General features: G+C 38.8%; 1 protein-coding gene across 1 annotated transcript; it reads left to right on the top strand.

The window, feature by feature from the left end:
• The first annotated feature begins 10851 nt into the window (after positions 1 to 10851).
• Positions 10852 to 13162, top strand: LOC149254853 (uncharacterized). The gene is made up of 2 exons (XM_089457136.1): positions 10852 to 11792; positions 12841 to 13162. The coding sequence occupies exons 1-2, from the start codon at positions 11503 to 11505 to the stop codon at positions 12863 to 12865; spliced, it is 315 nt and encodes a 104-aa protein (XP_089313262.1). The 5' UTR covers positions 10852 to 11502; the 3' UTR covers positions 12866 to 13162.
• The last annotated feature ends 413 nt before the right edge of the window (positions 13163 to 13575 follow it).

The following is a 13575-nucleotide window of genomic DNA, read 5'->3' on the forward strand; positions in this document are numbered from 1 at the left end:
ATGTTTACAAAAGGTCATTATTAAGACCAAACCTAGTTACAATTTCCAACAGTAAACCCAGGGCAATAATACCGACAATCTCACTTAGCTTGTGTTGACGGTGCTAGACCCGCCAACATGTCAAGGGAATCTCCCCGGTAAGAAGTCCCAATTAGACCTCAGACCATTTGGTGTAGGAGTCTTAACAATGGGTCGTAAGGTAATGCCATGACCACGGTGTCGCACAAAGGCAAGTAGAATAAGTCTGTTAGCAACAAGGGTGTGACTGATGCAGTGAGTCAAGGAAGGTGTATGAGAGGTTCCAACACTTCGAAAGGGGAAGGAGGTGAAGGTGAGTTCCAGGTTGAAAGGGATCAATCCCAACTCAGCTAGGAACACAACACAAAGGACATGCATAGCTTCCGGTGGAGCAGTCCACTCGGATGCAGTAGTCACATCATACAAGGTAAGTTAACACGTACAACACTCACGGATCAGTCCGAGATGAGTGTGATGGTTTTTATAGCAAGGTTGAAGTGAAAGGTCTGTCTAATGTCTGACAGAGCAGTCGACACAGACGGTGACAACATTAACAACATATGCAACACATTAACAACAAGATTCATATAATTGCATGTGAATCAGTTCATACACAAGTATGTAAGTTAAACAACATCTATCATTAAGGCAACTAGAGCAGTGCAACTACAATAACAACATATGCATGAAAATATGTTGGCTCTTATTATATAAAGAAGCGTAAGTCACAATCGTATAATACATCCATGTAAACCTGCTAGCCCTAATAGTGGAATGTTATAGCCACATCCGCTTGCTCCTCCAAAGAGATGTACTAGCTCCGTGTAGTGGAGAAGCCGAGGCACATTACAATACTGTCCAAGCCTTCTTCAAGATAGTCTTAGTAGAAGCTTGGCTGACCAAAAGCCTTTACAATGAGTTATGAGGGACTATTTATAGCAAAGGGTGGGGTGACCCTTGACATTCCCCTTTGTGACCATTCAACTACCCTCATGACTCTTCACCTACTCTATGACTGTTACATCCACTATTGAAACTTTACCTACACTTGACATGACCTAACATTATAATGCACATGTACTCATGTGAGACAACATGGCTTGAGCAAGCCTTGCAAGACAGCAATGACACTCGGTCCGCTGTGGTGAGACCGACTCTTTGACATGCTTGTGATGGTGAAGGTGGTGAGCTGATTCCAATCTTGGTCATCCATGATGGTGTGCATGCACCTCATGGTGACATCTTGTTGAAGTGAACTCTTGCCTCCGTTGCAACTGGCGCATTGGTTTAGCCCCTTCATCCAACTCATCTGCTAACATGCACATGATCTTCTTGGGTACGGCTGAACCGGAAACACACTGATGCATAGTGTCCATGCTGATCTTCAAGGGTGTGCTAGTGGTCATGCGCATCAACTTGCTGAAGTACATGTTCAGCTCTAGTTGGACTTGCTTCTTATCTTCGCCTTGGTGAGTGTGTTGAATGAGTTGGGTTGCATGTGTTCGCACAATGACATGCATGCCGTTGAATCCCTTGCATGTGATCAACAACACTACTCACCATGTCTACTCCGTGCTAGCTGGTGGGAGGGATCTTTAACCTGTACGGGTGCAGTTTCATCTATGAGTGAATTTTGCGCCCACTGTTGTTCCTGATCCTACTACAACTCATTCGTCTGTTTGTGCAGCTTCATGTTCTTCCTTGAGTTGCTGCTTCGGCACATGCAACTCCTTCTTCATTCCATTCTCTGTATTCGCGCGACCTTCATGTCGCGCCGTCACCTCATAGCTTGAGTCTCCAAAGTTTCCCTCATTATCAGTGGATATGCTTGATCTTGTAACTTTGTTCCGCCTATGTGTTGTCAACAACCTTCCTCTTACATTCGCCATGTTCGCTACATTTGATATGTTGCCTTCAGCTACTGCTTGATGTCCTTGTCTACGAACAACTTGATGTCTTCGTGAATAGGCAAGCTCATAGACACTTGATCGACTGCATCCCCAAACATGCTCTAAATAGTGTCTTCATCTCTGCTCTCCTAGAAACCATTGTACCTATATTGCTGAGAGGAAAATGAACACCTACGATACCTGAAGACATGGCAACACTCATAGCAAGGAATCTATCAGTCGAAAACCAAAATGAACATGAGAACTGACTTGCAACATACCTGAGTAAATGATCATGAAGATTGCGCAATTTCGGCGGGGAGGTTGGGAGACGGATTGCCAAGACTGCTCAAGGCACATCCTGGGCTACTGGGAGACTGGCTGGCTGCTGGAACTGCACAATGCACAGTCCAGTCTGGATGCTGATTGCTGGGATTGCGCAATGCACAATTCTAGTTGGGAAGGACTGCTGGCCCAGGGACAGATTTGAGCAATTTCTTGTGCCAAGCAGCCACTGCCCTCCAGAAATGCTCAAAACAGTTGGAGGACAGTACTAGGCAGGAATGCACAAATATGGAGAGGAAGGTGAGCCTTCCTTCCCTAGATTGCGCAATGCAGCCTTAGTGAAGGCAGAGTCCAGGCCAAGGTTGGCCTGACTTGTCAACGAGCAAATGAAAGCAACTAAGACAATAAATGCATGGCGACACTAAGTGATAGCAGAAGTGATTGACAGTGCATGCAAAACATGAATGAAAGATTCAACAAACAGATCAACATGCATGTGGGTGAGGCAGTTCACCGGTTGGGCGAACATCCGTGCAAAACAGTTTCATGCATGCGACAACAGTGAGATAGCAACGAAAACTGAAACAGAGCTAGGACAAGCTAGTATATATGTAAACGACAGCAAGCGTTCAAAGAAATCAAGCAAACAGTACTCCCACAAGTGAAAACACAAAAAGCAACAGAAATGTAGCATAAGGCATGGGAAGCGAGCTTACCCCAAAACAACTGAGCTGGATGTGCAGACTACTCCTAGATGCGGTGTGGGATGTCAGAGCCACAAGATTGATATGAGGAATGAGATCTACAATGTCCGGTTGATGAGTTTTGATAACATCGAGGCTGTGACGCGTATGCCATGAATCTAGGGGAAGTGACACTTGGTGGGAGGTTTCAGAATTGCTCCTTGCATGTAACCTCCAATTGCTAAACATAGATCCATGAAACAAGGGATGCCTTTGCATGTTACCTTGGGAGAAGTAGCCCATGCATGCAAGTCTATTTTTCTCAGTCCCTGAGGGAACTGATCAACTCAGTTGCACATGCAAGAGACTTCTCGACTACTAGAGAAAAATGCACATTTCTGGCTGGGCTGGTTGCCCAGGAGATTTACACAATTTCTAGGTAGAGCAGATGACTGCTGCCTAGATTTGCGCAAATCCTGTTCTGAACAGACTGCAGCTGGGAAAATTTGCAAATCCTGCTGGGAGGGTTGGCTGGCAGGATTGCGCAATCCTAGAGCCCAGCAGGCTGTCAGAGAGGATTGCGCAATTCTTGGAGGGAAGGCTAGTTTCCCTCTAGAAATGTGCAATTTTCAAGGGGAAGTTGCTTAGCCTGCAGCTGGACCAAGTCCGGGTGAGCAGCCTATGAGGGGAATGGATCAACTGTAGTCGACAGGCTGCCTTTGTGCGAGGAAAACACATGAAGCTTGAGTACTTGACAAAGCAAGACAAAGTGTTGTGTAAGGTTGGTAGGGAAGCTCCAAAACAGGCTAAGGAAAAATTTTGGAGGGTGGTTGTAGCCGCTACAACAGCTTGATGAGGTTCGAAAGTGTTTTTGTGAGAAGCATCAAAACTTCTCCCACTAACCCGGACCTAGTATACATTATATTAAGTGACCATCATATATATACTATTATTAACTCTAATGGACCCATTTGTCCATATTACATCACGAAGGAGGATCCATCACTCCATCCTCCTTTAAAAAGTGTTTCCTTAAATGCTTGTACCTAGGAAGTACATCCATAACACATGGTCCCATTAACAAGTATTGTGCTCTACATTGAGAATGATGTCATCCACTAAATACAACCGCAAGCTTGGGTATTAGGGATTAGTGTTGTTCTCAATGCTAATATTGAAGTAATTTAAGGAGTGTGTCCACAAGCCCATTTCCCATGTATGGGTGTATGTGCTAGCTCCTTAGTAATGACCTATGAAACCAACAAATGGTTGAGTTCTTTTCGAAAGATGCTCACTACAATCGTATGGATATAATTTTTTTTCTCCAAGATACTAGTGCCATCCATAGTCAAAATATCAACCACATAGTTGCAAAAGGTCTGTTGTGGATCTAGAATGGATGTTGCCATTGAATAAAATTAAACCTAGAAACTTTTAATCGCAACATGGTCATGACTGTCCTCAATGATTTATACTTCGTCTAAAATAGTATATTCATCAAAGAGAAGTTTAAATTGATTGCCTTCAAATAAATGAAAATTGTCCATACACCATTCCTTGCAAGCCTCCTTCAAATCACATAAAGAAGCTTTTCTCTTTAATATGTCCTTGAAATTCCAATCTTTAAATTGCTTCACATGCTTCTTGCAATTTCTTTATTTGATTATCTAGAAGTAGCAACAATTGCGTACATACTACTTTTAATGTATGATTAATATTGGTGTGCCTTAGAAACTTTTTCAACTTAAAATAACCAATTCTTATTATGTTCTTCTTACTTTGTAGCAAACTCAAAAAAACTTATAAGAAGAGCTTCTTCCACATAATTATCATATAATCCTCAATATGCCTCAATGAGGGGGACTAATATATCTAAGTTAAATGAAAGATTTCATTGTAAGTAGGAGAGCTAGTGTTTTAAAATATAAATCAAAGAAGCTCACGTTTAATGGATTTCTTTTGTGTGGTTATAATATCTTTTCATCTCATGTTTTTGATAGGGATAGAGGCCACAATTTGAAATAGGTATAACTTTCACTATACTCCTTGAAATCTCTATTATATTTCCATTTCAAAAATGAAAAGGCTACTTTGCTTTTAATGACATTGGTTAGGTTACAATTTGGTACATAGATATATTGAAAAGTGCACCGCAAGAATTTCCCACAAGGGTTTCAAGGTTGCAACTTAAAATGATAAAAAACCTCTATGATACTTTTTAGAATGATATTGATAATCTGATTTAGATATTTTAGAACTTCTCTATTTCTAATTGCATTTCTTTGGTTACAATCTAATTTATTTACTACAAGTTTAACATAGTCTGATAAAGGTATTTTGCATTCTCTGAACTAGAAAAAAATTATAGTTTGAATTTTGTTAGGGATAAAACACCAAAGATAGTTCAAAGTCTTCTCAGCTAGACTTGAAATCACCAATCATGGTAAGAGTTTCTCAAATATTTCGTAGAGACAAAGCTAATAGTCAAAACAAAGGAAAACTCCAAGATTTGATGTTAGGCCCCTATACTACTAGTGTAACCCCTTATTGTTATTAGTACAACCCACTTATTATATTGATGTACCCATGTAGTGCCCATATTGTTACTAATGTGCCCCATAGAATCCCACTATTGTTATTATTGTGCCCTTACATTATTATTGTTATGTCGGCTCTGATTATGTTATGACCCCTTAGACTCCTATATATAGAAAGGAGGTCTTTTCATTTGTATCATCTAAGAATTGTTCATTTATGTAATGTAAAGGAGGTTGCCCCCTCGAAGAAGCTGAATTATAAGGCGTTGATCTATCTTTTCTATCTTTTCTTGAGCTGGTTTCATAACATTTGGTATCAGAGCTTTGGATTCTAGGGTTTCGCTGCTCCAAACAGGCCATTGTGGCATTTTCGCTATAACTTTTTTTCTGCGATGTTTCAGAAGTTGCAAAAAAAACCCATTTGAGAAGCAATCACACTGAACCTCAGGTCTGAATTTCAGAGCTTTTTGCGCTATATTTTCAGATATATGATCTGAGGAAGTTGGTCTTTTTGCAGACTCCTGAATTACATTCCAAACAGGTGACCTGGGGAAAATAGTCATAACTTTCTCTCTGAGCATTGGATTGAAATTTCGTAAGAAGGTACAGAAAGAGGACGGACTGTAGTTTCTTGTATATCTTTTTCAGAGCCAAAGGTCGAAAAATTGACACGTGGAACTTCATACAAGTTCGCTCTTTTGGAAAGGTCTATAATCAGGTCATCTTGGGAGATTGTGCATAACTCTTTTTTGGAGAATCCAATTTGGATCAGACTGGTGGCATTGGAAAGAGGACACAGAGGGCTACTACAGGTAGCAATTTCAGAACTTAAATATCCGCAAGTACAGAGTTACAGTCGTTTCAAGATCGAGGTCCTAAAATCAAGAAAAAGCAAGATGAGGAAGTTTGATGGCAAGGATCCGGTAAATTGGATACTTCAGATGGAGCAATATTTTGATCTACATGGTGTACCACTATTACAAAAGGTATGTATTGCATCTTCATATTTAGAACCGGATCAATTTTTATGGTATAAAGGACTTTGTTCTCGTAAACAACTTGTTACGTGGTCAATTCTCACAGAGGAAATGATAGCACATTATGAGGATACAAAGAGCAACACCTTCTTTAGAGCAACACCACAACAATTGGAAAGAGTAAAAGGGCTTTGTGACATATTTGAAAGTAAAATTATGGCAACAAGGAAGTCTACCCCTCACAACTTTAAAGATGGACGTGTTGTTTCTCCTAGCCTTCCACAACCTACAAGGGTTACACCACAACAATTGAAAGAAAAAAGAGAAAAAGGGCTTTGTTACAATTGTGACAGCAAATGCACTAAAGGTCATAAGTGTGCTGAGAAGAAATTATTTTACATAGAGTATGAAGAGGAAGAAGAAAAGGATCAAGAAACATCAAAAGAAGAGGATATATGCCAGGACCCGACCCCAGAGAAAGAAGAAATGAATCAGAACATATCTTGTAAACTATTGGCAAGAATGACCACTCCTCAAACTCTCAAGATAGAAGGACATATCAAGAAGAAAAAGGTGCAAGAAGTGAAAGATCACATCAAGAAAGAAGAAATGAATCCAGCCATATCTTGTAATTCACTGGTCGGAATTACCACTCCTCAAACTATCAAGATAGAAGGACATATCAAGAAGAAAAATGTTCAAGAAGTGAAAGATCACATCGAGCGTCAAGAAATGAATCCGAGCATATCTTGTAAAGGATTGGAAGAAATTACCACTCCTCAAACTCTAAAGATAGAAGGACATATCAAGAAGAAAAAGGTTCAAGCAGTGAAAGATCATATCGAGCATCAACAACAAGTTCTCCAACTTTTAAATGATAACGCCACTTCGGTGCAAAATCAAATGAAACAACAGGTAGATCAACATCATAGTGAAAAATGTTTTGATGTAGGCGACTGGGTATTTTTACTGCTACATCTAAAGCAAGCTATTTATGAGAAGGAAATGTTGGCAATACTACATGCACTTAAAAAATGGCGACCTTACCGAATGGGAAGACTCTTCAAGGATGAGGATGTGGAAGCATTGCTTTGTGCTATTTCTATTATCCAACTAGATTGGATAAACGAAGCAAGGGATGAACGGAAGAAGGACAAAGAAGTATGGCCACTTATTCAAAAGTTGCAAAAGATCCCAATTCAAACAATATTGCTAGATATTGAAAAGGAAGGAAAAATCATATTGGAACCTGGAGCAGGCACAGAAACAAGAACCCGAAAACTACGAAATCGATCAATTTCAGAGTATCTCATCAAGTGGAAGAACTTACCCACTGAAGATTCCACATGGGAGGACAAGAATTTTATACAGAAGCATCAAGAACTACTCAAGCGTTGAGGACAACACTTTTTGAAGGAGAGGGGCATGTTAGGCCCCTATACTACTAGTGTAACCCCTTATTGTTATTAGTACAACCCACTTATTATATTGATGTACCCATGTAGTGCCCATATTGTTACTAATGTGCCCCATAGAAGCCCACTATTGTTATTATTGTGCCCTTACATTATTATTGTTATGTCGGCTCTAATTATGTTATGACCCCTTAGACTCCTATATATAGAAAGGAGGTCTTTTCATTTGTATCATCCAAGAATTGTTCATTTATGTAATGTAAAGGAGGTTGCCCCCTCGAAGAGGCTGAATTATAAGGCATTGATCTATCTTTTCTATCTTTTCTTGAGCTAGTTTCATAACATTTGAATGTAAATTTATTCACCTCAAATAATTCAAAGGGCGGAGCACCAAACTAAAGAGTTTAAGAATGTACCACAAAAGTAGGGTAAGCGATATTCTTCGCTAAGCCTTCAAAAGAAACTTGTTAACATTTGAGGAGAGGGCATCATGTTTGAAATTGAGCAAAAAGACGATGACGAGATATAGTTTACCTGAGACAGTAGATGTTACACTCATTGAAGAAACTACGAAATGACCCCTTAGGCTCTAGATTAGACAACCAAAACCGAATTTGAAAGTTGGTCTCTTGCTCTAATAGTTATAGGTGGGATGGCCATAGTTATACTAACATCAGTTGTTGACATAACTCAATATCTTCTCCATGAGTAGTGAAAGAAATGAAGCCTACTGCAATGATCTCTCTTTCACCTTCATACAAGATATAATGTTTTAAAATTAACGAGCTTAACCTCCCTCATAAATTCAAATACTTTAAATCAATTCGAACTCTCTATGACTTGTGGATAGATTTGGCCCTTTTAGTTGGAGGTCTTTTCCTACATTTGAAAGAAAGAAGAAATAAAATGCCTAACACTTTGATGGCTAAGGCATCAAACCCTTCTTCTTGTGACTAAATATTCACACAAACCAGAGATAATGCGTTTGAATGTGATCTCATCAACCTATGAGTCTTGCTTTTAGGTATCGTTGGAGTGTAAGGTATTTGTTCAATGCTCCAAACTTAAGAGTTCAAACATGGAAAGTAACATAAAATATTATGGATCTGTAGTAATTTTTAAACTGATAGATTATTGTATGACTGATAAACTCATTCTAGTTGGTGGGAAGACCGTTATTCCATCCAATATTAGAATTGGAGTAGAACTAGCCTTGGCCTAGGCACAACCTAGTTGAAAAAAATAAAAAAATCACTCAATTGAAAATAAAGTGATATCATATCATAATGTATATCATATGAGAGAAAATGCTTAATAAGGGTTGCACCCATTAACCTATAGTCAAGTCATTTGCAAGTGTGGATATTTGATGTGGACATCCCACAATGATTTTGTTTTGTTTTGCAAAGTTGGTCATGCCTTGATGCTGACATACCTCGTATCATTGTCCTTGAACTCATTTATGACATCTTTATCTCAATAGTTTTGGGTGCGAGTAGGTAAAAATAACTTTTTATAATAAGATGGATTATTAAGCTTGATATCATTTTTACTTATTTGATGGATTTAAATTTGTCCTTTTGCATTTCTATGAATACAAATGAATGAGGTTTGGATAGTGAAAGACTTAGCCACTAGCACTGTCTTTCTATTCATAAATATTATCTTATTATTATTGTTTAATAGAGCTAATTGAATTTATAGTGGAGTTGGAAAAAATGTTGCCCTCCATTAGATTAAGATTTGGTGTATTGGGTGTCTCGTACATGCATCATAAATGGTGAAGTGTGAGGTTAATGAGAACTTAGTTAAAATTGATAGTAGATGTTCTTAGTGCTAAGAAGATCTCAATGACACTAAGTATGATCCAAGTATTTACCCTAGATTTTTATTGCACAAATGATGAAAGAGTGTCATAGTACCTCTACTAGTCATTATGAAATAATGTACCTTTAGTAAGGTTTGTTGTCAATGTGCAATGCCATCTTGATATGACTTCTCATATGAGGTGGTCCCACAAATGGCATAGTACATGTAATGAATTATCATGTTCGCCTCCTATCATACTATGTTCATCATTGCATTAACGCGTGCCATTTTCTCTTTAGACTTGAGCATCAAGGGGTATAAGACTATCGCCTTTTTAGTACTTAGAAGATTTTCAAGTTTCATTTATCAGATTGTCAAGTGTAGGATATTCCCTTCTTAAGGACGACTCTTTAAGAAACTCAAAAATATTTAGCTTGATCTTTCTTTCCTCTTGCAACTCACTATTGTGTGAGAATTTTATATTTACACACTACATACATTATCAAGTTCCTTCATGCTATAATTGATCTCCTTTGTCCTTATACAACATTGTCAACATCATTGAAAATATACCCTTCAATGAATAATTGGAATATCAAAATCATCTTCACCTATAAATTACTTAACCTAGCTCTTGTATAACCTAACTCATTGTATACACTATGGTTCCACGCTTAACCTAGCTCGTGTATAACCTAACTCATTGTATACACTATGGTTCCACGCTTAACCAACTATGTTTAACCGTTATTAGCCTCTTACTGCACTAAAATATTTAGATTATAAACCCTTTTCCATCGAAACACTAGTTGAAAAGAGTGATTTGGGTGATGAACTTTTTCCTTTGCAGCACCACTTAAGAGAGTGGGCACCACATTTTGTCAACTCAGTTCATCCCACTGTGGAGCTATTGGCCCAAGAAGTTTTTTTTGGGCACAAGCCTTTTCTCCTGTGAAGTATCCAACATTAGTTAATCCAATGATGTGACTTTATTTATGAAATTTACACATGGTATTTGTGCATTTGTATACATGTTCACATGTAATGGGTCCAATAAATTTCTGCTACTAACTCTTTGCTTTGTCCACTTACTAACAGACTTCCATCTCCTGTCCCATCCCATCGATGTGGTCAATAGTGTTAGGTGAAGCAGGAAGGTAAAGGCCCGCATGGTGAAATAATAATTGAACCCACCTGTCAAGTTTCCATTCTTTTCAACCCTGAGCACATGAGTTTTCATGTGACTATGTGATGACCGTAAGAAAAGCCACTTTAGATCCTCTTGCTTCCAAAATTTTAAAACCAAAGTCATCGGGCTGTCAATCTCCAGAGAATTCCACGGCGCCGTGGAATTCAGTGCAACTGTCACGAAGTCAGTGCAACTGCAACAACTGCATCCATGAACACTCTTTTCATGGAATAAAATAAGATTGAAGTCTTCGAATTCACAGCCACAGAGCTCATGGACTCTGGAGATCCATAGAAATCGAGTCAAGATCTCATATATTTTCTTGATACATTTCTCGATGCAGAGGCTTCAGAGGTGTAAAAATATATTAAAATGTGAACGTATAAACTAGTCGCATATGGAGAGATCAGAACGCTTGTCGGGAATGGGGACATATATTTTTCAGTGCCTGCGTGTCAGCCTATTCTGTGAGGTGGATGCATGTGATTTTCCATCTTATATTACTCGTCCATGATGTTAAGGCTTCTCTAAAGTCATGGATGTCGGTGCAAATTTTCTCAGCAGGAACTTTTAGAACAGTTTCCCATTGATCTCTGCTCTGAGATTTCAGAGAAAGCAATCATTTGGAAAGTTTGGGATTTGCATTTAAAGATCTTGGGAAGGCTGATTTGCATTGATAGTGCTGTGGAGTCACTTGGAAATGAGTATGAAGAAGTTGGCTTCTGTTAGAATGGTGAAGAAGTTCACGTTGCTGGCATTGGTGGCCATGCTCATTGCAGCATGCTTGTCAGGGATGAGGTCGGATTGTTTTAGGGTCTCGGAGAGTAGGGTTTTTAGTCGAAAATTGTTGGTCTTCCAGAGCAAATTCACAAGTCCTGGATTTTCAAGAACCGTATATAACAACAGGAGAACAGGAGCGCCTGCTACTCATGATTCAGTTGGAGTCATGTTCCACTCGGTGCCCAGTAATCCAAACCCTATCCAGAATAAGTATGCTCAATGCTCTTTTTAAGCAATGGGATGTTACTGGCTCAGAGCCATGTAAACCCTGTGATGTTTTGTAGCTCTTTCTTATAGGCCTCCATCTTGTGCTTGTTACTTGTTATGTGTTGTCTGTCATTGTAAACTTGTACCTGTTATCTATGTGATGTGCATAATAACAGTGCATGAGAACAATTATTACAATAGGGCAATATGTAAGGGCCATGCAAACTCCTTATCATTGTTGCCAAAAATAGACAGAAACTTGAACAGGCAAGTTGAATTTGTCATTCCAACCTGTCATACATGGCACCATCCATTTTGTAGCATGTGATTATGAGAAATGTGCATGATGGATAATGTCTGCCCTTCATATTGGGATTTCGTTCCACATTATGAAGCTCACTCATAAAGGTTGAGAAGCTGGGGTTGAGATAGTTGCATTTTCAGTAGCTCATCACATTTAAACCTCGGTGTCAGATAGTGCACTTTCTGGTGACAAAGCTGATCTTGCCAATTAGTCATATGCATTGATACTTAGGTTTGATATGAATTTACAGGTTACTAAGTTGAGCTTGCATTTACTGGCCTTGAAGTATCTAAACCCAAAGCCCATGTAACCTTAAGTTTGACATGCATTTAGAGGTTGTTGTTAAGCTGAGCTTGTATTTACTATCCCAAACCCAAAGAGTGTGCACCTTGAGGTTGCAAAACTGAGCAATTTTTTATTACTCTAGCCAGTGAACTGGACATATGCATCTTTACAGCTTCACAATTTCTAGATGCAAACAGATTTTGATTGATCCGGGCTACTACACATGTTCAATGCACCCAATGCTGAGTTTTATTTATGCAAACACACAGTTGATGGATCACCCCACCTCTGCCAGTTCAAGCACCCCTTGTGTAATTATGTTTCTTAGAGTGTAATTGATCATTGATATAGTTGTTTTCTTCTATTCGTGGAACTGAAGATCATGGCTAGTTCTGCACTGTTTTAGGCTATGAAATTCCAGTATTTGTGTTGATTTAATTGCTGTTGGGCATTTTTCTGCAGGTACCCTCGCTATAGGCATCACTGAAGATCTGAGGCAGACTCCTTGAACACGAGGATGTGATCTTAACCAGGCCTCAAAATCATCAGACTTATTTTGAATTTACAGTCAATGTTCTGTGCTCCTTGGAGTGTAATACACATATATCTCTTATGTTTTACTTTGCTTAGAAAAGCAACAATTTTGAGAAAGGTGTCATTGAACTGACCCGACCTGCTGTATAAATTATACACAGATTTCAAATATTAACACCAGAGGCATGTACAAATTATCAATAGTTTTTAAGTACGGACTGATAATATAACTTGGTATTTGTTCATCTTATATCTTCCAAAGCACAATAATGTCTACGATGTGAATCTCATTTTACAGATGAATTCCAGTCAAGGGTTCTGCTGTAAGTGTTCGTCCATGTGGCTGGCTTTTTAAAATTAGAAAATGAAGCTCGGAATTCAGCATCTTTACTGTATCTTTATGTGTTGTCAATTAAAAAAAACACATTCTTTAAGCATGGTCCGTTGGTTTTTAATGAAATTTTAATTGGATGTTTTCTTGGATTGTACTGTTGGTGGAACTGAAAGGTCTGTTCCTGATCAGCAGAGCAGGTTCTGTGGTTGTCATGGGCTGAAGTTTCAGTATACTTTAAGCTTTGTACAAGTCGTCATTGGAGGAATCCAAGAGTAAAGCTGTTTGGCCACTTGGACCTGCAGTAACCAAGCCTTGTTTTAAACGAATTT

The sequence above is a fragment of the Pinus tabuliformis genome, chromosome 7 (assembly GCF_031772625.1).
Source record: "Pinus tabuliformis cultivar Carrire ecotype Pingquan chromosome 7, CPIR1, whole genome shotgun sequence".
In the NCBI taxonomy this organism is placed as follows: Eukaryota; Viridiplantae; Streptophyta; class Pinopsida; order Pinales; family Pinaceae; genus Pinus; species Pinus tabuliformis.

Bases quoted from the DNA above. Each gene is read 5' to 3' on its own strand.
- LOC149254853 (XM_089457136.1), top strand. From the start codon at position 11,503: ATGAGTATGAAGAAGTTGGCTTCTGTTAGAATGGTGAAGAAGTTCACG. The intron at 11,793-12,840 runs GTATGCTCAATG...ATTTTTCTGCAG, and splicing joins CCAAACCCTATCCAGAATAA to GTACCCTCGCTATAGGCATC.